Here is a 25,915-nt window from a genome sequence, read left to right on the forward strand (position 1 = left end):
TCACGAAGAACCACGAAGGTGGTACCCCCGTGTGGGCCCCGCGGGACAGACACCGCTTGTCTGGGTCTTATCGAGACACAAGAGACCTCGAGGTTCTTAGGCATGGTAAATTTCTCGGTAAATTTACATTTGTCTCTTCCCTCATCGACAAATTGCCGCGACCACGTCGACGTTATTGGCTTCCGTCGTAAAAATCGCTGACTCAGAAAGGACAAGCACATTTAAATTCTACGGTCTACACGATTATCGTCGATAGAAAAAGTTCGCACGCCTCCTCCGTGACCTCGTGTCACCTTACTATCATTTATTTTCTAACTTGTCAATGGATATTAATTCATCGCGTTCGCAAAACGTCGTCGTTAGGCGTTTTAATGCCGTTTTTTCTCCGCGGCGCTGGTCGTCGCAGCCTGTGAGCGTATGAATAAAGTAGGCAGAACACATTTACATACGCCGCTTTGGGCAGTGACTCACGATGCATCCATGTAAGGCCCAGAGCGAGAGGTGCCGTTGGCCCCACACGCCTACGTTAAAACGTTCGCCCGCCCGTGAGCCGAAGACACAAATGGAGGAAAAAAAAGAAAAAATAAAAGATAACCCGTTCTGTAAAAGGTTCGTCTGCGCGATATCGGCTCAGGATTCGTCGAAGATATTGAGACCGCGTTTGTAAGGCCCAAATCCTTGGCGCTTGTGGCGCAGGATCTCGCGTATCGGGGCGTGATCGACTCTGCAGGGTGGTGAGACACGCCTCTATCTGGAATACCTCGATGAATCTTCTTCGGCCTATAAATCAATTAGCGCGAGGGACTTGTTATATCTTCCCGCAAGTTATTCCGGCCCGCAAGCTCATTCCGGTTATCAGATAAGCACGCGCAACGTACACACGCAAGCGCGAACGCATATATGTGCGATCGTGCCATTGCGATCGGTTTACGGCGGCTGCCACTTTCTCATCCGTGTGTCTTTTGTTTATCGATGACAGTGGCGTATGGGGGCTTATTATGCCCACGGATGATGCTGGACCGCAAATCCGGCTAACATATAATTATCAGAAATATTAATTTAACTCCGGATAAGTAGCGCTCCGATTTGCGAGAAAATTGAAAGGGCGCGGGTATAATTGTTTTCGACTTTTCCCTATGTAACGGAATTAAAAAGGAACAGTCATAAAATAAGAAAAATTTTAATGCAAGAATGTTATCACGATCACATCTTCACGCATTATATTATTTAAGGTTTCAACCTTGGGCATATCCGGCGGGGATTCACCAGCCTATAGAATCAAAAGTGAAAAAATCGATCTCTCGCAATTTGCGTCGGTCAGTTTTGTCGTTTAATCAAAACTGTGTAAAATCGTGTTTTATTGCGACGTTTGATCCACTTCTACGCCACTGGTCAATGCTGCAGTCTGGGTCTGCTGGCTGGCAGTGCTGGCGGTTCAAACTCTCCCGAGTCTCCCGCCAGTCTCTGAGTCTCTTGTTCCGTCAGTGTCTCTCGCGTGTTCGCACGGGGAACATCGCTCGCGCGTCTTCGCCAAGGCCCATTCCGGCGAGTCCTCGAGCTTTCCCATTAACGACGAGGATATATTCGCGGACGGTGAGAGGAGAATTCGGCTCCTCGCGCCCGGGCCGAGCCGCGTCGTCCCCGCCCGGCTAAATGACAGTCCCTCGCGGATAGTACGAACTCGATCCTCTTCTCTCCCATTCCTTTCCTCTTCCGCGTCCGTCCCTCCTCTCTTCGCCCCTTTGTTTACCTGTCCGACGCAGATCGCGAGTGCACGATTCGCGGACGCGTTTCGTAATTACCCCGGAGAATGGACATGGCCGACCGTTTCTGGAGACTGGCCCTGTGCTGGATATGCATCGTCGGGCTCGCAGGCGCCAACGGTGAGCGATATACGCTTAGATTCAGTCGCGATGGAACGTGGTCTCCGCGACCACCGGAATTTTATTTAAAATAATAAACGCGTAGGAGAAAGTATACGGAGGGAAATGTACGCGCGTCGAAGAAATCTCAAACGTGTACCGAGTACAGGCGTACCGCGTACCGCGTTGTCTGCGTTCGATTACAGCGTTCAACAGTAATCAGTGACGAGGAGGAAACATGACAGTCGCGAATGAAAGTGACGTTCCTTTGTTTCCAAGCTGATTACGCATTACGCTGCCGATCGGCGGCCGACCGGGCCGACGCGGCATAACAAATAAGTATAGTGTCGTGACGCGTCGCACAGAATGCATCGTAAAGTTTCGAAGCACCTGACGCACGCGCGTCTCTTTAAGTAGGATGTCCTAGATCGCGATGCCTATACGACACGAGGTATCGCGAGAAAGATCATAGCATAGCCCAGTCAAGGTTGCGACGTTCCCTCATGCGTCGTGCGACGCGCTCGTTATGACTGACTTTAAGCTCGTTACTGGTTGACGTTGGTAAGACGTTTTCTTTCCTACTCGCTTCACGGTCCGGCTGTTTATGAAAATGGCAGTGTTCGACCGCAGATAGAACAAACCGACAATGAACACGCACGCACGACGTCGGGATCGTTTTGCGGCTCGCGAGAGTCGCAAGGAGTTCTTCGCTTCTTCCCTCGACACGAGTCGAGCGTGTTTCGAGCTTCAAAAATCGTCAGGCACACCTACCGATGAGTTTATACGTTTTCAGATCACTTTCAGCGGTCGCGAATTCTCCTCGCGTACGTCACGCGATATTACGAGGCGTACCGAGTGTATTCTTTCATCAAGGAGATTCTCTCGGAAGTGAAATTCGCTCGCGAGCTGTGCAAACAATGCGCGCGCTCGCATCATCCTCGACGCACAACGCGCAATTAAAAAGTACCCGCAATCAGGGAACAAAACTAGTAATTAGTAATCGCGCGACACTTATTGCAATTAGGGCAAGGCAGATGATAAAAGGCTAATTATCCGTTAAGGGCCGCTCGGCTTGGACAAACGAGAGGGGACAGAGCGACGCTCTTGCATTCGAAATTAACTGACTGGGATTACTCAAATTGAAGATAATCATACTGTTAATTATACATTTTGTTCATCGGTGGAAGTGACCGATTTGCGAGTTCCAATCGTGCCTTGGGAATCGAGGCTGCTCCAATTGTTCCTCCCGAGTCTCTCTCCCTTCGTGTTGACGTGCAATTAATTAACCCTAATAGCAGCTAGATACGTCGAATGAATTGTATGGTTTCGCAAATGTGAAATTAGTGCGATTGCGCGCGGGATTGTGTAAGAGAGGAACACGTGTGCGGAAAATAATTACTATCTGGCACTCGCGCGCGCGGAAATTCGTCGTGTGTAAGTAACCACAGACGTTGATGAATCACGCCATGACTCCATCGTGATCTCCTATACGTTACCGTGTCTATATTTGTATTGGAAAATTGCGCGAACCATTATGTAAATTAGAGCGATCGATAAAAGAGTGTACCCCCGGTATAAAAATAACGCGTAAGCAACTCCGCAACGATTACATCACGCTTCTTTTTTTGTAATACTTGAAAGTTAGTTCACTTAGCGATTATAATATAAAAATAGCTAAATTAGCTATATCAATAATTAATTAATTTTTTATATAGATCTTTAATGGGGATCTCTTTTCGTGTTGTTTCATGATGTTTAGGAGAAAATTTATTATTTCCTATTATTTATATATTCGCTCGCGTTTTAGCTTTTCTTCGTCAGTAGATAGATCGCAATCGACTTCCTTCCTGTATCATTACTCCATCGCGGGGTTACGTCGAATTCTCATCGCCAGTCTGCGAAATTGATTATCTAGACTCGTATAATGGACATAATTGAGCTGACTTACGACTACGGGGGAAGGCAAACGCGGGAGAGGAGAAATAGGATTCTGCGATAATCGCGAAAAGAAAGGGAAGGTGAGCAAGGGAATGCAATTTTCTGTGTTTTGTGATTGCGCGTGTGTTTCCCACCTGCCCTTCGTTCTCTCCTAGAATCCGCGGAACGATCTTAACTGACTATCGTCCCGGAATTAATGGGAGATCCGTGAACAATGTGAGCTAGCTCCCGCACTAACGTGTGTCCGTAACGGGAAAGACAGAGAGCCAAGATTAAATGTTTTTTTTGCTAATATGCGTAAAATATTGGTAAAACTTTCGAAATATATCTACAGAATTATCTATATTATTATATATATATATATATATATATATATATATATATAAATTATATGTATAGAAAAAAAAGGCTTAACGGTGTGACGCAATAACAATTCCTTACGACCGAAGATAATTTATGAAAATGAAATAATGCTAATTATTATATTTCTATATTAATGATATATTGCCATTACCAACAGAAGCCTCTTCTGTGTTATTTATTATTAAAGAATTGCAGGAGAGATACAATATTTATCGTGGATTTCGATCTAAGGAAACCTTGCCTTTGTGTAGAAGTGCAATTAGTTTTTCAGTAAAGATAGAGTTTGACGCAAAATGACGGACAATATATATATATATATATATATATATATATATATAAATTACGCTTCCTTTTTATAAATTAATAAAATTCTTCATATGAAGAAACACTTCTATCGCTTTTCCGAGCAGGGTGCTGAGGCACATCAGTCCGTTCTTGTAGCGAATGCGTGCGCGAGTGGGAGAATCATGAGGAAAGAGAAGGTGAAATTTGATCTAAGTAGCTCACCGTTGTTACGCCTTGCGCGCTCTATTCTCTTATTTTACCGCCATTATGGTTATTAACATCATACTTAATTGCTAGACGGCAAATGCGAATTGCAAGGTATTCCGTTCCGTTCGCGGGCGGAGTCTCTTCTCATTGGTTTTCACGTGTGGCCGCGGGCGCGTAACATCGACGGATCGACGATAGGTAAGAAAAATCGACAATTGGCGAAGAGAACGGAGTCATGCAGAAAATTGGCGCGCGCTCTGTTAAAATGAAATGTCAGGCCGCACTCGCTCGTGTTCGAGGATAATGAGATTTCTCGCGGTTTTAAAACTGTTCGCTTCCTGGCCGGGTTTTTTTTGTACGGCCGTTCTTTACGGAATTTTTCCCATGTGCGGCTCATGAAGGTCAATTTATTCATTATACCGCATGGAAACCGCACCGGAGTTTTACGAGAAAGCGAAAACGCGCTCGCACCGAGCGGAAAAGGGATAGGGCAAAACAGTTCCACCGACTCATTCGTGCTCTCCATATAATCGCGCTCAAACACGTGGTCAGGAATGAGGAATAATACGAGAGGCGAGGATCAGAGCCAGTTGCGTACCCAGGAAGTTGTAAGCCCACCGTTGAAATATAGAGACCCGTTCGAAGCGACCCGTTTGAACGTTAAATGAAAAGATCGACTCGGAGAAAACAGGAAGGTTGCACTTTATAACATATGTATCACCGTTATAAATTCTATTTTACGAACGATATAAAAATACATAGCTTGAAAAACGATTTCTTTATTAGAGAAGAGAAAAAGATCTGTCGATTAAATCAATAAGTTCGCTTGTCTGAATTACTTTGGATTGCGGGAAAAGCAATAGCACGTTTCTCTGTTTGTCTGAATTGCTCTGGATTGTGGAAAAAGGGGAATTGCACGATAATTAATATAAATTTGAACATAGCTGTCTATTTTGTTAAAATATTCTATAGGGAAAAAGTCAGGTAATCTTCGGTCACTTTTCAGTTAAATAATGACTATTATATGCTAAATAACTAATGATATGCCGGTTCTTTTTCTAACGTATCTCTGGAAAATATAAAAGAACATTTAAGAAGAATATATAAAAGTAAAAATAGAGACACACACGTTATTCTCATATTGCAAAATATGTCGCTAATTGTTTTCATCCTTGAAAACATTAGTATGAAAAGAGATGTAGGATGACGCTGTAATGTTACAGCACTGTGAGAGATGAGGATGTGGGGTATGGGGAATGCACAGGGCCCTGGAATGGGAAACAGAAGTGGGAGTGAGAGAGTGGGAGTGAGGAATCGGCTGGGAGAGGCCATAGGAAAACCGGTTGCCAATCTGCACGGACGCGTTGGACAGAGCGCTGGGGAGATCATCGAAAAAAGGCCAAAAAGGCCGAGCTCCGGTTTCCAGCAAAGCGATCAGACTTTTCCTGACTCGCGAATCTTTGGATCGGTTCGCGTTTACCGACGAAGTCGGGCAGAAGAGATCAAAAGCTTTTCAGACTTTTTTAAAATCTAAATCGCGTATGTAACAAAATAAAAAAATAATTAATTAATGCAAACAGAAATTTGCAATAATAGAATAGATAAAGGAAGACGTCATCTTTTTAATTAATGCCATATATTATTTATATATCTAATACTATCATATTAAGGGGCATCATTAAATAATTATCTTGTTTAAAAAAAACTTTATAATGACGATTTATATGCTCAAACAATGAGTTACAATGCGGATAAGCAGCAACAGGAAATTAATAAAATAAATGTCTTAAGAGATAAACGCGAGGCGATTGTTCGCGAAAGGGATGCACGAGCGTGACTTGATCTATTAAAATGTCATTAATCAAGCAAAGAAATCAAAGTCTCGAGATGGCTATCGCGAGATCGATTGCCGCACTGATGTACCAGATAATCGATGTTGCACTGTCGTGCGTATATTTGACGTAACGGCAACACTTTTTTCCGTCAGTCCATCCAGACGTGCTCTATCGGCAGCGATCTTTTTCCTTCGCCGACTTAGACAGCACCTCCCGTACTCGGTTTCTTCGGCATTTAACGTATTTCCTTCTCAGCACCTCTCTCGTCACACCTTTCAACGTCTTCTCACTCGGTGACCCTAGTTTCATGAGCTATTCCAAGACGGACAAATATTTCCTGCGTAATTATTTATACGTGAAAGATAACCGCGCGCGTTCTGCCGCAGGCACGTTCAGATACCAAAAAGGAAGTGATCGAAGGTCAATGTGGCATATCGAATGCGCCTGAAGCGAAATGGCAACGACAGTAAACGTTCAATTTCTCGTAACTCACAAATTAAATGACGTCTTGTACAGTTATCTCGACGTGGCACGAGGAAAAGAACGTGGATGGATAGTGAACCCTGACACGTCATTTTTGCGATAGCTTTATGAATGGCGACCCAACCCATCGAGAGAGACGAACCGTTCGTCACGCGTTTAATGACACATCTTAACATATTCCAAGCCATAAATATTACGATATCTTTTCGCGATTATTTTTTATTCTTCAGGTTGCAATGTAGGAACGTTCCCTTTCTGATTGGTACTTTAACGCGTTCGCCGTTAGCTATAATAATGGATTTTTATCTATTAAAATTAAATGGAACGTAAAAGCACTTACTATTTTAAATCTTTATGATTTTAATTAAATGTTCTTAATCTAAATTTTAATTATATAAATTTTATATAACTCTCATGCATTTAAATTACCACATTTAATGTATAATGATTATTCTTCCTGTACTAACTTATTGATGGATATGTCAGTTGGATATTTATAAAACTGCGGATATATTATATATTTTTTGGGGTCATCACCGAATTGCCTGGGGGAATATCGTATTTTTACGTCGATACCTTTTGTGAGCATAACCTCTTCTCTCAGGAGTTCTTATGTTTGTACTTCACGTGTGTATGTGTGTGGGGGGGCCCAGCCAAATATGGCGGATACCGGTCGGACCACTTGAGTGCATGCGTGTCACCCGGTACATGCGTAGTGTTACGGATTCGTGTGCACGCATCGTGTGTAATGTGTGTGTGTGTGTGTGTGTGTGTGTGTGTGTCTGTGGAGATACCATCAGCAAGAGCGCGCAAGGGGACAAATTCTCTGCTTTATGTTAACGGAAACACTTTTGCGATCCTCGGCAATAACTAATGTGATCTTTTAATGCTCCTTTCCATTTAAATAATTTAAATAACGTACGCATTACGTACGTTAAATTTTTTCCGTGAATTAATCAGAGACTGATTAATTCCGTTACACACTAATTAAATTAACATAAAGCTGTCTTAAAAATTCTTGAGATTTCACGGTGAGCCTAGGAGAAACGGTGCTTAAGCGCATTGAAGCGGTCCACGTTCAATTCGTCATACATTTTTGTTTTAATTTATAAATGATTTAAAAATAAATCTTCTATTCCCACACACATTGCTGGAATTATCAAAGAAAATACATCTCTCAGAGCCATCCGAACAGGGTGGCTTGATCGTGAAATCTCCAGAAAAAGCAGAATTTTAAAGACTCATCAGCTTCTCTCGACGAGATTACATTAATAACGGTAATGAAGCAATTTTTTTCATTAGCATTAACGTGACCTCAATGTATCTAGTTGCTACCAGGAAACGTATGGCAAAATATTGCGAAAACATTTCCTGGTAGCAACTGGAGACTGGAGGATACGTGCCGGTAGGACCGAAAAACTTCGATTTTACAGTGTTCCGCATCCGCGGAGCATCAATCGCGATATAACGAATGATGCGCGGAACGAAATTGTTTGCTCACCGAACTTGCGTCATTTATCACGAAGTGTTATCCTGCTACTTTCCTCGGTACCGGTTTGCTCCTTCTCGGCAAAAGAACTAATTCGTATAAATCGCTGTTTTCCTTACGCCCCGTGCTCTCTTTCTCACTGTCAGGAGCGTTCATTTTCATGATTGATAATGATCCGGCGAGCAGCGAGCCACGGGTTACACGCGAACTTCGTCATTAGACACGTGTATAATCATCAACTAATCATTAATCACACGTGATCGTTTTTTTTTCTTTGCCGGATGCCAGGCAAACGATCTTCCAAATCCGCTGCTCACTCTTGTTTTATTAATAAAGACACATCATAACACAGAGACCTGAATTAAAAATACGTTTGATGAATGAAAAATTCCCGATTGCAATTTTCGATTAATCAATGGATTAGTTAATGGAAGATCAGATCTCTTTCATATCCAGTATCCAAATTATATTAATTTGATTACTTTAACGTCAATATTCATACGTTAACAAAAGCGGCGCAAGAAGATGCACTAAGCGCTGTGACGCGCGACTATGTTTGGAATATATTTTAAACGGAGACCGACGACCGATTGCGTGTTTTCATTTCGCAGAAGCACGCTGCACGATACGTTGAGCAAGTGCACTTAGCTGCGTATTTGCGTCTATTTTCAATGTAACTGTACTGATGTAGCTATGCTGGATTAATCGAAAATTAATCCTAATGAAGACAAATAATCGTGCGGCGCTAAAGAAGCGGGAGGTAGACCTTGTGAAATGCGAAATAATCTTAACGAAGTAGAAGTAAAAGTATTATAGAAACATGAGTGCGCAATGCGAAGTGAACGCTTACACTCAAGGCCGCCCGATCGCGCAGCGATTTATTCGCGATCGTTCGCGAAAAATGATCGGTGTTACTCTAATCGGAGAGAAAATTGCAAGATGACACAACCAGAGCACGCAGCCGATTTTAACAATTTAAATAACAGCGGGAAGACATGTCGTTTTATAACACGGTGAATCTGTTTTCCATGAGGGGCTATCGGCCATGCCTATTAATTATCGAGCGGCGGATTAAAGAATGTATGTCCGGCGCGGACGGTGTAATATCGTCATAGTCTGTCATTTCAGTTTATTACCTATAATTACTCCTATCGCTCGTCATTTACACCTGCTCCGATACCACAGCCACTGCACGTATTTACGGACTATGGCTGTGCTACCGTGTCTCGTGATCCTCTTTCCCATCCCTGACGTATTCGTCGTAATTGCAATATTTTGTTATACCTTTTCTCATGATTCACACTCCATAATTATCCCTACGTCATTATTTCATCAGGTGACGCGGCCCTCGCGTATACGTTTTACCCACATTCTAAGTTCGAGTAATGAATGTAACGATCGTATACCAGTCAATTAGGCGAGCCTAATAAAAATGACCGTAAAATGTTGGTAAAGTTTTATTTTATTGCAGCGAATCATTCTTTTTATAACGGCACACTCTGCTTCGTATATTCAGAAACATTTCAGTAGTTCAGTAGTTGAGAAACGCGAACGGTATAATATATATTGCACAGAATAGCATTATAGATAAGGTATCTTGGTGCGTTGTCATTAGAGAGGAAGATAACGAGGACTGCTCGCGGATTTTTTTACTAGATGCTTTATCTGTTATATTTTATACATGTCTAATGCATCTACGTATAGCATCCACGTTATACCGCGGTGCTCCAACTTGCTGAGCACCTACGCGGGAAAGAGGGACTCGAGGAAACAATTAAATCCTGTGATCAGATAGCGCTGCGAGTATCCTCTGGAAAATGTATTCCCGTGCTCGGGCTGCGTCTAGCACCAGTCCGGATAACAAAGCAGTCTACCGGAAGTCAGATATACTCCGGGGACTTGATTCGATATCTTGGAGATGACAGCCGTGCGCGCGCGTAGTAGCATCTGAGATAACAAAGGATCCTATCCCTCTGCGAGATCTTATCTCATCCAGTCGATTTACTCTCGGAGAGTAAATCGATTTTGAGTGATCGATTTATCGGGCGATATTTGTCAGCGTAATGCCGACAGTCATTTTAAAGTAGAAAACGAGAATTGATTGTGATCATAGTTGCCGTTATAGAGCTACATTGGTCGAATCATTTAACATTAAAAAGAAATAAATAGAAAAAACTAATCATGTAATCCGAGAATCTATAATCAAAGCTCATATATTTATGGCTTATATATAACCATATAAATTATTTTGTTGCGCAATACAAGTACATCTTGTAATATGTGATTTAATAAAATTGGCTGTATAACGATAATAATTAATTGATGATTTTTGCGCCATGGAATATCCTTGAATGAAATGAAAGAAATTTTTCACGGGAGAAAAATTCACAAAAATTTCGCTACGATTCGCGGATAGTGCGTCTGCGGAATGCAGATCTGAAAAGTGCACAATGGACTATAAATAACGACACGTGCGAGCGTTTTATGCACTGCCGAGCCATAAAATTGTTTAAATAATTGTGCGGCTATGCTCCGTGGGACGCCGACTTAATCGTCGTCAGGATTACCGAAAACGTATGTATAACGGTAATTCTCGGCGCGCATAATTTGTATACCGCGTGACGTTATAAATAATTCATTATACATTTTCGCAGCATCCCTCACCGATCGACACGCTCCGGGAGATAGGAGAGGCTCCAACAAGAAGCAGAATATTAAACACGTTCCAACTGTCACCTTAATTTAACTTAATGTGCCACGCTTGTCAAAAAGGCATTTGATTTCCGTAAAAAAATATTTTTTTATCCAGATGTACGTATCGTGGATAGAACGGAAGATATTTTTTCACAGCTGTGATTTAAATATTAAAAAATCATAAAGATAGTACAGAAAAATAGTTTGGTAAATCTGGTAAAATTAGTCATCGAGGAAGTGTCAATCGTTTATCGTTTCCAAAAGCAATTTTAAGGATTGAGGCTTCTTAGAGATTTCTCTCTGATTCGTCCTGCGTGTGACTCGTCCGTCTTCTCTAACCGTTCGGGGTCTCCGAGAGGGTCCGTATACGTGATGGACGATCGATCGTTTCCGCGCTAGCGATTACTCGCGACGGCGACATACGGTAGCGCCGATATTAACGACGCAGCGAGAGAAACGTCGAATTCCGAAGGCGACCGTCGCTTTTAAAGGGAATCTCTCTCCTGCGCGCGATTTGTAGTCATTCGGTCGATGCTCGCGACGCTCGGTTTGCCGTGAATATCGGATTGTATTACTGTCACTGGACGCGCCTCGCTCATCTCACGCGATTCGCCTTACCTTTCGCGTGTGGCGTATCCAGCTTAAAAATAAAAATTATAACACACGCGATATAACTTGTGGATTTTACACGATCGGCAGAGTTGTGCGGTATCTTTCTTTGGAAGCTTGCAAAAGGGAATTGTTCGCATGACGCTCAGTTGATGTAAAAGGAGAACAAGTATAAAAACAGCCAAATAAAATATAAATAATGCGGTAGCGGATACTTTTTATTAAAAAATTATATAATTGATTCTGAGAAAATCGGTATTGCGTAAATTGGACGCCGGAGCAATAAATGTCTAATGCCAAAATAAACTTTATTGCATTAAAATCTAATGATATAATGATTAAATTAATATTTAAATTAATTAGTCGGAACTTATTACATTATCATATTTATAGAGATCTATCTCATAATTATCGTTTACGGAAAATTTTGCCTTGCAAACTACTGGCAACTGCATCAAGTCATCAGACCGTGCCAATCCGATTGCAACCGAAACATCGTTCCCCCGGTGGGCATAATAGCCCAGTCGGATCCAGGAAGTCGGCAGAGAAAGTACCGAGGAAGGCACTAACTAGATATCCATCGACGTATACGTGCCTCATCCTTCGCGTGCTCTAATCCCCGACGATCTGTACCCGGTGATCGTAACCGGTCCCTCTGCCGTCCGACGATTCCGTCGTTTTCTCGAGTTTCGATCGACAGAATTGTGGGCCGCTAATGATCACTGATGATCAGTGATTTACCGAGCTGGCGGCCCTTGTAATCGGCGTGCGCGTACTGCCGCGGCGGGTAAAAGCAACCGGAATGGAATCACCGTTACCGCGTGTATTCGCCATAGCTCGCCTGCGCTCGCCTCTTTTATCACCCGACGTTACTTGCATTGCTTTGATTAAGAACTTTCTGATCCTGTTATGCAGCGCCCTTTCTCGCCTCCCCCCGTTATACGCGTCCACTCGCATATGCATGATACCCCGCGCGAACGATAACGCAAGTGATTCGTGCGTTATCCGACTTCCTTGTCGACGAAGACGTCTCGATCGTTAAAATTATAAACAGCAATTAAATTTCGTCACATAGTAATTAATATATACGAATATACGATTTGCAATGGATCAGGGTGATCCGCGAATTTTGTTGATCGCGGCTAGCTTCGTACATCAGCAGAATCAACGAAGAGTATTTCCAAAAGAAAGAGGAGAAAACAGTACTTCCGCACTCTGTTTACGAATCACAATTAAAGTTAATAAGATGGGATATATAAAAATAGGAAATGAGATATCTAAGCGATTACATGTGATTTTTGTGCTTCTTAAGCAAGACCGTAGAGAAGAGACTAAATATAAGCGGCGTAATATAGCGGCTGAAAATTATACCGTTTAACGCGAAACGTAATTACATCACGACGAAGAGGCGTATCATTTAACGATTCGTATAGTCTTTATGCTTTTTCGAAACCTATGTAGCCTAGCTGCAGATATAACGGGAGTAAATAAAAAAATAAGCCAAATGAAAATAAAAAATGAGCCACTCATTCTTGCAAAAAGATTTATGTACATTCACGGAAATTAAATGGCAGATTAATGTCACTCACAGATCCGGTATATTACAGCGAAACGGAGTGATATAATCGTACTTACAATTAGTATATTCGTAATCTTCACGTATGCGCGCTATATACATTTCCCTTATTACGGAGATTATATTTTCTACTCGTTATATATATATTGCATGCGTATCTTATATTTGCACGACGCGATTGCTTTTTGTAGTGCCACCGATCCGGTTCGCGCCAATGGCGATCCGTTTAATTTACAATAGATAATGCTAATAGATAACGTTAATACGATGTGTCACATCCGTGTAAGAGTTTCCTTGTGCCACGTCAACGTGTCGCTTTGCTCGCGCAATGCGCGAAAAACCGGCAGCGCGCAATCGCTATCCATTTCTTTTTTCCTTCCGATCGTTCGGTACTGTTATCCACGCCAGCCAGCACGCCATACGCGATAACTCCCCGCGAATATTAATTGATTACTGTAATGTAAGACCGTCGCATTTACCGTTGTTCGGTTTGTTCGCTTTCGTACGAGAAAAATTGAAGGATCGTTTCATTTTTATGCGTATAGCTATAGTTACAACAAGAGATACCTGCCTCGCGAAAGAGAAGAAGAGACTGTCTCTGTCTTTTTGCCGTGAATATTTGTGTTCCAGGACCAACCGATTTGACGTTAGTGCTTGTGTTATTTGAAGCTTAATCGTTTCCGACAACAACAAAGTGTTCAAGCGTAATAAGCAGGCAGCGCGTTGATTTTTACCTCGCCGCGGAAAGCGGAAAAGATATGTTATTGCACCACGCAGGACCGCCGATTCCCGCACGTTCGATCTTCGCGGGAGCCCGAACGCAGCCGCGCAGAAGCGTAATTATTCATCTCGGGGTCTCATCTTAACACTTCGCAGTAATGGCTACAAATTATTGTAATTCCGACGATCGTAAATTGGCGCAATTTACTTCGCTTCTTCTCGGTAGCGCAACGAGGTAGCCGCTCTTGCGAATTCCGCGCTATATACGGAACAAAATAAAATGTCGTGCTAGCGGAAATTGGCACTGTTATCAGCAGACGAAACCGGTCATTGGGCAGCCGATTGCTGGTTTTATAGTAATATTGAATTTTACCATAACGGGAATATGAATGGAAAATGGGAATCGGACGAGTCGAGGAAAAAGGGAAGAACCTTAAGTACTTGGTACGTTTCTTAGAATCAAGTCGTTATCATTTTTACCTTGGGAACGGCATGAGACTAAAAATAACGCGTTGTTTTACAGCATGATGGACTCGTTACTCTTGAGAGGATTTAGGCGCGTTAACGGGAATACAAAAATGAAAGTAATAGTAAAGTGGCGGTGCGCGGTAAGCTCGTCGGGCAAAAACCGCGTTGAAGATAATGGAAACGAGCATAAGAGAGTGGGTCGCGTGAACCGGGTTACGAGGAATCGGTAGAAAATTTATTTTGGTCATGCAAATGTGAATTGAGTCCGACTTACGAGCGAACGTACGAAAAGCGGGAGCCCATGGCACGCGTTGAAGGCATACGAAGAAGAAAAGGAGATCGAAGGTCGCGAATCCTCCTCATCAGTCGGGAGGTCATTATCGGTTATCTTGCGGAAATCTTAATCTTGCAAGCTGAAGAAGGCGCGTCGAAGTGCACGAAAGACGACGGGGGGTGGCCGGTAGTATGGCAAGCGCGTTGTAAAAGGGAAAGGATGAAGGGAAGCAGGGGGAAAGAAGAAGAAGCGGAACTCTCTCAGGATCGACGAGAGGACCGGAGGTAGTATGTAGTACCTTCTCGAGTTTAATGGTAGAAGAGCGCAGGAAGAAATAAGAAGCGTCGAATAATAAAGAAGGATAAAAGGGGCGCGAACGGCGACGTGGAAGAAAACGAAGGAAGAAGGTCAGGTTCACGGACCTCGGGCTATAAGATCGAGGGATTAGCGAGTGCACCACATTTGAAGCTGATAATTATGCCCGATAGTACGTGAGCGCGGCGTCGCGAATAATCTCCGGGCGGAGTAAATGTGAAGTAAATTCGCGATCGGGACGGGCAGAGCGGCAGAAAATAATACGCGAAGGAACTCTGGTCTACCCTGATATATTTTGATCGATTCAAGGCTAGCGTCATCAACGCAAGTTAGTTTCAGCCTCGGTTTAATTAATCCGTCATCTCCGAAGATTGTATACGAAGATGCAGAGTAAATTAAAGTGTACGTTCCTTTTTTGAGTTCTCGAAAATTTCTTATATCAAGAAAAGAAGAGATAGAGTAATGTCGCTATAAAATTTTTATAACGCTGAGGCTTTCTTGCTCGAAGATTTTTTTGCGCATCAATTGTTTCCAATCTAGTAGCCCGATTTATAGCTTTCTGACAGAACAATGCAGACGCGGAAGCGTAATATTGGATCGCCGCTTTCGAAGACGGTGACCACGCAAAGGAAAAACCACGTTGCCGCGGCAAGCTCAGGAAGAAGGGAAGAACAGTGGGTGAAGGAAGATAAAGAAGAAGAGGAAGAAGTCGAAGAGTGGTAACTCAGCGGGGAGCGACGGTCGGGGAAGGGAAGCTAAGGTCACGGACCTCCTTCTCCCCGAGATCGGCAGAAGATCAGCCGCGACTCGCGCCTTCGCTACCTTCGCGAGAACGCTTAAACTTGCTAATGGAAAAGACCGCCGTAGCTTCGTAGGGAGGTTTAAAAGCGACACGCTGCGCAGTCACGTAATTTACGCGTTAACTGCGCGCGCGGGACGGTCTGACTGACAGACGTTGCATAAAGTCCGCTCAGATAAGCGTCTGGGTGACGATCGGAGGAGAGTCATTAGCGGAGGGGGATGAATATTCGCGACACGTTTTGTGTCAAAGGTGACGGTCTCCGCTGAAAAAAAAAAATGAAAGTGGCTCTTTCCGCCGTGAATACCGAGAAAAATGCGACGTCCGTCGTCGCGTCACGCCGCTGGCCGTCGACACCGAGTGCCCGAGTATGCTGATGACAACAAGTTGGCGCATATTAAGCGGACAGAACAATTTCAACGAGTCGAGGAGAGAGGAAGTACCTTTCGAGACCGTCCTCGCGCGGTGACCATCCTCGTGCGTGACGCGACTGCATCGCATGGATAAAGATGAGAAAACGCTCGAGATTCGAGATAATCTCTCCTGCGTTCCGAGAAGGCCCGGCCGGGAAGAGACGTATGGTCCCATTAAAACGACGTAAAATCACCACGGGTGATTTCCGCAGCCTTATCGTCCGTGTCATTTCGGCCCGTCGCCGCCGTCGTCCGCTCGTCTCCGTCTCCGTCGTCGGCAACGACGCGACAGGCTCGCAGACTCGAGGACTTGATCAACGCCTGTCAGATAGTACCTGCTAATCCTCCGGAGTGCTGCAATCCGGGCGCAGCGAGCGCGGCAGACTCCCGACCGGCTGCCGGCTGAACATCAATTTGTCTGCCGGAGGAAATAAAAGAAAGCACCAGTCTCTCCGTGCACTTCCTGAAGCGCACGCTCGCCTACAATGTATATTAAACATTCTACCGGTCGTTCAGCGTCTGTCAGCCGACGTGACGCTTGTTTATCTTTGCCTCTCGCGAACGAGATGACTTCTGCAGACCGCGCGGAACATGCGTGAAGGCTTCCTCTCTTTCTCTCTGGATTCTGGTATCGCCTCGAGCGATCAAATGAGCTGCTAAACCACGTAAAAATTCAGCTCGGGGCATCTTATTTCTCATTGAATCATCTCGGCTACTAGTTGCATTATTTATCCTCCCATTATCGTGATATTAGACCCGCATTGTGTTCCGTGAAACGGAAAGTAACTAAGCTACATGTGTGAAGGATCAGTAAAAAAATTAGAGAAAAAAAGAAAATGAATTTATAATTTAATTGGCTTGTTTCGAGCAAGTCGATGCCTATACTTGAAACGTCTAGCAGAAAATTAATGATACCAGCGACGTCCGCGAGCGTTATTAAAACGTCACAGTCCCTGATTGTTCACTCTGTCATTCATTATCGGGAATCGCGACATGACGGAGGGCTTGGCCGGTGGTTGCCGGACTGCCTATTCCGGGATGCAGCCGACGATCGGGGATACATTGCGTGAAACTGCTTAGGTCCTCACCTCAGTCACCTTGTCGTGGGGGAACGTTCGCCACGTTCCCCAACAGTTGCGCGCACGTGACGATGATACCTCACCGTGAATTATTGCCCGATGCGCGCCGGGCTCGCTGCGAAGCGCGTGCGTTAAGTACGGGAAAAATATTGCTACCTCGCGTATCTTCCGAGGTTAATGTTGAATTATACCCGCGACGATATCCCCGGGATTGTTCCCGCGTCGCTTCCTGCTTTGACGCTCACGAAGACACAATCTTCGACGACGTTACAGGTCGTTCGAGAGTATTCCAGTGGCATTTTTGTTAAGAAAGAATTCTTTCCTGAATTGGTGAAAGAGCTTGCACATATGAGAAAGATGCAATGCACTTGAATTACTTCGTAAAAATTATGTAAACTTTCTATTTTCTATCTCTCATAACTCTCGTTGAACTTATCTCAGGATTGGGACGCGTTCCTCTCGATACGTGGCTTAATTGACGTCATCCGCGCGGTAACGGTGAAAGTATCTATCATGGTGTTCCGCGAATAAACAGGATCTAACCCAGTGGAATATGCATCATCACACATTTTCCGAGCGCATCGCTGCGCTCTTCGCTTTTCAAGGTCGAGACGTTTACGACTTTATGGGGCAATTATCGTGGTATACACAGCAACTTAGTTTGCGGATATGGCTAACTTCTCATTCTTCCATAAAGCAAAATCGTAAATTGTCTTGAAAATTCTTCTCTCTCTTATCGAGATATATATTTTAAGTATCGATTCAAGCGATGATTAATATTAATTGCATATAAAGATCGTAAGATATAAGAAGTGGCGAAAAATTTTTAAATGTTTTACAGGAAGACCAATTCAATCGTATTTATATTTTAGAAACGTTCTATATAACTTTTCTTATTCTTTCACTTTAAGAGCTTCTTTGAAAATAAATATTTTAAATCACTCATATTTTGCAAAAGTGTTTCCGTGTTTCTTATAAAATATTCATGTTTCTGTTTCAGTGCAAAGCAAAGTAAGATGTACCAAGCAATTGATGGAAGTGGATATAGTGAGGAGTAGTCCGCAGGCGAAGATATATCTCCAGCAATTCAAGCATTTTCCGGGTGAATATATTCAAACATTTTACGTTTGGCACTTGGGAGTAAATCAAATTATGACTCACAACGAAATTTCTACTTTTGCAGACGAGGCTTGTAAGCCGCAGTTTCACGATGGCGTAGCCACGTTTAAATTATCGCTGCTGGAACAGGACATGTTACGGTGCGGCATTACAAGAGTCGTCAACAAAGTCACGGTAAACCATAATTTTATTTAACAAAATTCCGACTTAATTCTCAACTGCTGCGTTAACGTACATTCCGCCTTAAAAGGTCGCGCGGAAACCTCTGCATTTACATAATACGGGATATAACGTTTTGTATCGGGATTATGAATTTTGATGACGCAGGGTCAGAAGATGTACTATCATCGGGTAATAGTGGAGGAACCTGCGAATTCCAGCAAACGCACGTTCACGGTGAAATGCGTAATCACCGAAGTTGTCGTGGAGCCTGAAATCACCGTCGCGGCCAATCACACGGCGGTACGGCGGAGCGTTCTTCCGGCGGGCTTTCAGGAACCTGAGTAAGTCATCAATCACTCGACATTAAGGCGTTTGATATTACGACACCAAGTATCCGGCATTCGTCATGACGCGGACGCAATCGTATTCGCTTTTGTCGTGTTGCGATAAATATGCGTAATTCATCGTGACACAAGTAATAACGCGCAATAAAGCCGCGGAGATAGTGAGTGGGTAACGTAAATAGAAGAAATCGCAAGGAGGCGCATCCTGCTAATGAGCGTGATATTTATCAAATCTATTAGATTGACTTAGCCGTCCCGGGAGATTCTCGTACTTCAAGCTTTCCATTTCTCGCCAGTCATCCGACAGTGTTAATCGCGTCGTACCTGCCGCGATAGACAAGACTCTCTCACACTTCGTACGAAATGATCCCTCGGCATGGGCAAACGAGTGGGTTTAATTACCCGGAAGTCGCGCCTCTCTCTCTCTCTCTCTCTCTCTCGCGCCCGAGTGTGAGAGAAAACACTTTTTTCCGTACGGAAGCCTGACCTACCATTTTGGCGAACGTGTGACAATCGCATCCTGTCGAGTCAACGAGCATAGCTCAATCGTCGTGCAAAAAGCGGCATCTCTTATTGGCCAACCGCGATTTATTACAGATAGCTCGAGAAGCAAGAAATCCATTCACGTTAGATTGCTTAAGCATCCTTTTCTTTCCGATAGATTTTTTTACTACTAGAGATAACTATGTTTGCTAAATGCAAAGCGAGGATATAATTTGCTAAGTGATACACGCCTTCTTCCGTTCGTCTCCGAGACGGGAAAGTCTCGGGGAGAACTTTATATCGGCGTTTCATATATATATATATCTCGACGACGATATGTAATAAATAATTTTAAAATCACTTAGTATAATGAAGTGCAATTACGTCGTATTCTACGCCACCCAAATGGATGAATATAAGCGTTATCGTTTCCCGCGTCTTCTAGATAAGCGTAGATCTCGTTTACGCCGTTAGCTTCGCCGAACGGGTATTAACCAGCGAGAATATCGTATCTTATTAAATTTGCAATCAGGCGATCTTCTGGGGCATGTTGAAATGTTTTTTTGTTTTCGTTCTTTAATTGGTCAAGTCGGCGACTTACCGGCGAAAAAGTAAAACTGGTCGCCGATTTGCATGCCTACGGAACAAGACGATGCGAAGCAGACGCGGCGGTGGGGCTGCTTTATCGGCGAGGACGGTGAAATTGTGTGGAAAATTCGATGATTATACAAAACGATTGACCGGCCGATCCACATTCGAGCAAATAAATGTTTCCACTTGACCTGAATATGCGCGCAGAAGCTAGCCAGACCACTACAGGAGTCATCATCATCGAGAGTTCGTAATTTGTAAACGAGTCGAGATACTGCCGTCTGATTTATTTGCACAACGGTCGAACGCGCGTTGCAGCTGCTGGAAAACCAGTATAATATATTTCAATCCGTGAGACCTAATCAGCATTCCCGCTTTTTCCCTCTTCACCTCGAAAATCGCTTGACGGGTCACTCACATCCAACATCCAACTCGCGCGGAGCTGTTTCCAGCCGGTCTAACGTTTACTCGGGGAAACGTGCGGTTCGGCGCGAGTACGCAGAAATAGGCGAGGAATAGCCGGACGATTGAGATCCTACAGGGAAAATTGCATCGAGCACGGCAAAAGAGACGTTGCGATTTATGGCTTCGCACAGGAAGATGGAAGACATAGAGCAGATGGAAGGAATAAACGTTGATTATGGAAACGAGCTTCCGCGACGTGATTAAATCACAAATTCTTCCTTCAGCCTCAGATTCAAGTGAATTCTAGAATTACCATTTGAGTAGATGCCAAAGAATTTGAAGCTGAATGCTAAAGAGACGGACGCAACGCGCAAGTGTGACGGCCTCTCGCGAAATCTTTCTCCGAAAGGAAGACCGACATCAAGTACTTATTAAGTTCGCCGAGGAATTTAATAGCGGGACATCCTGTGTATAGTTGAGACACGCGGTGACATTACGAGAGTCGTTTTTATGGTGCGACGAACGACGGAACAGCCGAGTCCATTGCGCAACGGTTCCTTTACAGATGGTAGAAAAGCCACGGCGCGATTTTAGCATGTTGGACGAAGCGTCGAAGAGAGAAGAGAGGCCTGTCGGAAGGATCCCTTGCCTTCTCCCGAACGAAAGTCGCTTCGCCGGTCGACATTCTTCAAGTACCCTCCGGGGACGTGCTCTCAAGAAAACACAGCGAGGAATTTTTATCGCGACTGCCGCCGGCCGCCGGCCGCCGAGGCAGTAATTTATTGGCGTTAATCGAACGTACACTTCGACGGATCGGATCTCGCGCGAATTCCGTAAATCGCCGCATCGTCCGCTACCGGGAAGCCGCGGTCGAAATCTTTATTGTTGAATTATCAAGGGATGACATCGCTGCAACTATCCCGCGGGTTCGAGTCACGCGACGTAAAATCTTCCCATTAACTTATCCCTGCTTGTCGACAGAGCTGCATGACTGCTGCATTGTGCATGCGCCTATTTGCTCCGGGATGAATTCCGGAGTTATTTAGTTTATGAAGAATAATTATTCGGTTAGTTTTGTTCGCTTTCGAAGAAAATCTGTGAGCCACGAACAGAGTTAAATATAGAAAATTCTAAGGATTCCTCCAGTTAATGATGGCTCGGACAAATTGAATTTCTCCCCGAGCATGCCTGATACATTGCGTGTCTCCTTCAATAGAAAATAAGTCGCGTATAATTAAATATATTTTACTCAACATTATATCGCGTATACGAAAGGTCGTCACGCGTCAGAAAACGATGTAACAAAGCGCGCTCTGTGTCCGAGATAATGAAAAAGGAGAATGACGGTTCACAGAACGAGGATGGAATCATGTAAAATAACACACGAGGTACAGTCATAATAATGACTAATGATTCCCAATGTACCAGTCCCGATACTTTGTTATTGAACTGCATTCCGTATACGCGCCTTTTATTTTAGAACTCGATCTGCCCGGTTCTACCTCGTTCCTCATTGCCGCGTACGGATTCCTAGCCATCTGGTAATTTCACGGTCTACCAATTCTGGCGAACATTCGTCTTCGTTATTTCGTCTGTCACCGTGATTTCGCTAGGACGACGATCCACGCCGCCCGGTTGCCCGTACTTAATCCAATGCCATAACGTCGCGGAAGCGAGAGATGAGTCTGCACGAACTGGAGCACGCGTATATACCGGCTCGGAATTGATTTACGTGGCCGGAAAATGCGACGAGCACGCACGGATGGTTGGCTTTTTGCTTTTTTTTATCTCGATAAAATGGATCGTGCTCGGGGTCGCGCGCATAATCTTCCGCGATTTTGCATAAGACCGTAAAGTAGGTCGAATCTTCCTACGGAGATAACTGCGGCGCGGCGCGGCGCGGCGCGGCACGGCGTCACAGGTCATCGCGATGGTGTGGCGTGTACAAACTGCCGCTGGCTTGGATTTGCATATTTGGATACGCAACATTGATTACCGTACCGCGGCCAGATGATAGTCGCCCCTATTATATGATTTCATTTTGGAAAGTAGGCGATTGCGACCTTGCGGTTTTCGGTTCTATCCGTTTCTGTCGAGCAGTTTATTGCGGATTTGATGTGTGGCGCAATCAGATGGATTTAAGTAGTTCGCGATAATTGAACTTATACAATTTAAAGGCTTTATGCATGGTATATATGTATATATATATATATATATACCATGCATAAAGCCTTTAAATTGTATAAGTTCAATTATCGCGAACTACTTAAATATATATATATATATATATATATATATATATATATATATATATATATATATATATAAATATATATATATATATATATATATATATATATATAAATATATATATATATATATATATATATATATATATATATATATATATATATATATATATATATATACACACATACATACATATATTATACCTACTGTGATGCAAGATATGCCCATAGAAATTATAGAGAAGAAAAACTTACGAAAGTTCCGGAAAGTTCTTAGAGATAATATTTAAAGTCAACTTTCAAAAAATCCAATTATAAATACTATTTTTAATTATTTAATATATTAATAATTATATTATATTCTTTTTCTAACTCTCTCTTACACTGTTAAGTATTAAAGGATGAAATTTAAACCAATATCTTGAGTTAAGTAATTTTTTGTTATTTTCAACTACCATGTGTGCCGAAATTTATTTTTTTAATACAAAACTGGTATTATTTTAACTAGTATTTGTTTTAGTTAAATTAATGACATTATCGAGTAGGAGCACAGTGGCGACTTACAGGTTAAAAAGGACTGAATATAACTTGATACCACGAATTTAAACAGATGTAGATAGATCAGATTTTAAAGAAATTTATTTACCTGCTTTAGAGTGATTGACATACGTGAGGAAATTTCGGGAGCGGCACCAGTTCCGATCCTCGGCGTCGGAGTAAGGCAGGGTGGAGCTTTGGTGACCGGCGAGCTCAACGTCAGTCCCGGTACGCCGTTGCAGATGGAAATATTTTTGGACAACGATTCAGCGCCGATCTACGGCCTGCTGGTGACTTACATGTTGGTCACCGACACCAAAACGCAGGAGGAAACGATTATTATTAACGGGTAATTGATCAACGTCGATGCCGTTGCACACTCGATTGAAGAAACATTTCAAACATTGTTTCGCACTGTACGCGTTTCCGCCAGTTTCCGCGCGTTATAAGGCCAATGCGCGTCAAACATGCGTTTCCATAGTTACAGGGTTACACCAATCAAATGCGTGCTTTTCTCAAACGCGCGCGTTTGACGTGCAATTTAAACGCGCGGCAACGCGTGCATCGAAACCAGTTACATGCCACATTAGCCACATATACATAATTTGCGCACACACAGAAAAAAAGAATATTGTTGATTTGAAAATATCTTTAGTTTCAACGTGGAAATTTTGAAATGAGATTATATTACGTTAAGCAAAGAAAATTTGCTTGAATAAAGTAATTTTATATGATTCAACGAAGAAAAAAAAGTTTACATAAAAAGTTGACATTCTTATATAAGAAGATTATAGATTGTTATATAGATTATAGAGTGCATGTATATATACGAAACAATGAACGCGTTAATTTGAGTATACAAATTTTGATTTAACACTTCTTTTTTTATGCAGGTGCTCCGTCGATCCTTACTTGTTCGAAAATTTCAACACCGTGGACGGCGACTTCCTGACGGCGAAATTCCGAGCCTTCAAGTTCCCGGAAAGCACCTACGTTCAGTTCCGCGGCACCGTTAACGTCTGCTTGGATAAGTGTCCAGGGGTATGGCCTTATTATTTCGTAGCACGATTATTAAATCAGCGACTTTTTAACTTCATTTACACAATCGTTATCCTTTTTTTCCGCTCTGTCGGACGCCGCTACCTCTCGTTCTTTCATCAAGTTTATTAAGATGCGTGCGTGTGTTTATTTCAGATCGAATGCAGCAACGGGCAAATCGGTTTCGGCAGGAAAAGACGAGCCATTGAAATGTCAAGCACCGACAAGAATAAATTGTTTGAGGTAACCATGTCGACGTTCATCAAGGTCGATTCCGCGGATGACGTCACGATCGATCAAGGTATATATCTTCATCTCGCCAAGAGAATGAGCGTTTGAATAATTACCGTGTATTCATCATGTTTATGGCTCCTGTTACGGTGTGTACATGTACTTCGTATGTTGTTAGTGCTTTCGGGATTCATCAGAAAAGGAAAGAACAGGACGCACACGAAGGAAAGGGCGGTGATCGCTGAAGAAATCAGGGAGCAGTCCGACCCGACGACAATTAAGACGCACGAAAGAGCGTTTCTCGCAGAAGAGATAAAGGAACAGTTTAAATACAAAGTCACCGAGGTGGTACTCAATGGTTCCTCGTGTAGTGCGTTGAGCTTGTCTCTCTTTTTGGTCCTTCTTTGCTTCTACAAACTGCTGTAGAAGATGAGATTCGTGTTTCCTGACGAAAAGATTGCTAACTGTAAATAAGACGCAGTCTGAGATATGTTAAAAACATGAAGGAAAAGTATAAGAAGTATTGCTTCTGCGAATGATAGTTAACTTGCTCACTAATAATCGAGAGATTTCGATCGTCATAACAGCAGATCACTAATTATATAACGGTGATCAGACAGTGTATAATCATAATATACCTTGAATGAAATTTGATTTGAAATAACGATATTTCAAAGTATAGCGCGTAATTTCCTCAAGAGAAAACTTGTCTTCATTGAAAAATTGCCGTCCATGTTAAAATACTTATATGCGTGATATTGAAAATATGTTTAACGAGAATCGAATGTTAGGCGACAAATTCGATAAAATTTAAATTATCGAATTTGGAATTCAAAGAAAGCTTAAATAATGGATTAACTATCTTGGCGCTAACATAATAAACAGTAACATATGTATGATTTCTCCGCTCTGCGACCGCCGAATTTTCAATCGCAACGTTTCAGTTTTTAGTTTTATTATCTTTTTTTAAATTATATATCGTAAGTAACTGCCGTATCTCTTGATAGAGTGACTGCCAAAAGAAAATTGGCCTTTGCGAGCGGAGAAAGACGAAGACCTAGTCGTGCGACGAGGTGTAATATTAAAATGCGACTTAATTATTTACTAAGTAATTATTAATTGCGTATTTGTAATCTCAGTTTAATTATTACGTTAAATAAATGTAAAATAAATAAATCGACAGCAGACGCGCGGCACAGTGATTATTTTTTAAGTCACAATTATCCCCTAATACTCATTAAAAATAAACTACAATAATAAAGAACGTATTTGAATAATAGGCCGATTTTAACTGAGTTAAAATATACTATTTTCTGTTATTAAAAATACAACGAAGATGCTTCTGTC

The 25,915-nt window shown here is 42.8% G+C and overlaps 1 protein-coding gene and 1 long non-coding RNA gene across 2 annotated transcripts; both read left to right on the top strand.

Moving 5' to 3' along the window:
* Positions 1-1,471: 1,471 nt before the first annotated feature.
* Positions 1,472-25,748, top strand: Qsm (Zona pelucida superfamily protein qsm). Its single transcript, XM_077412960.1, has 8 exons — positions 1,472-1,883; positions 18,410-18,511; positions 18,593-18,702; positions 18,856-19,031; positions 23,418-23,648; positions 24,193-24,340; positions 24,494-24,638; positions 24,747-25,748. The coding sequence occupies exons 1-8, from the start codon at positions 1,811-1,813 to the stop codon at positions 24,992-24,994; spliced, it is 1,233 nt and encodes a 410-aa protein (XP_077269086.1). The 5' UTR covers positions 1,472-1,810; the 3' UTR covers positions 24,995-25,748.
* Positions 13,699-18,170, top strand: LOC143901048 (uncharacterized). The gene is made up of 3 exons (XR_013257960.1): positions 13,699-13,801; positions 13,887-13,987; positions 17,851-18,170. It is a non-coding gene; the product is annotated as an uncharacterized LOC143901048 (long non-coding RNA).
* Positions 25,749-25,915: the final 167 nt, after the last annotated feature.

Source organism: Temnothorax americanus, unplaced genomic scaffold (genome assembly GCF_048541705.1).
Source record: "Temnothorax americanus isolate GAGA-0224 unplaced genomic scaffold, ASM4854170v1 Scaffold31, whole genome shotgun sequence".
NCBI classification, from domain to species: domain Eukaryota; kingdom Metazoa; phylum Arthropoda; class Insecta; order Hymenoptera; family Formicidae; genus Temnothorax; species Temnothorax americanus.

What these genes read in the sequence shown, in the direction of transcription:
- Qsm (XM_077412960.1), top strand. Translation starts at nt 1,811, where the DNA reads ATGGACATGGCCGACCGTTTCTGGAGACTGGCCCTGTGCTGGATATGC. An exon ending in GAGTCGTCAACAAAGTCACG is followed by an intron (nt 18,703 to 18,855) that starts GTAAACCATAAT and finishes TTGATGACGCAG; the next exon opens with GGTCAGAAGATGTACTATCA. An exon ending in GCTTGGATAAGTGTCCAGGG is followed by an intron (nt 24,341 to 24,493) that starts GTATGGCCTTAT and finishes TGTTTATTTCAG; the next exon opens with ATCGAATGCAGCAACGGGCA.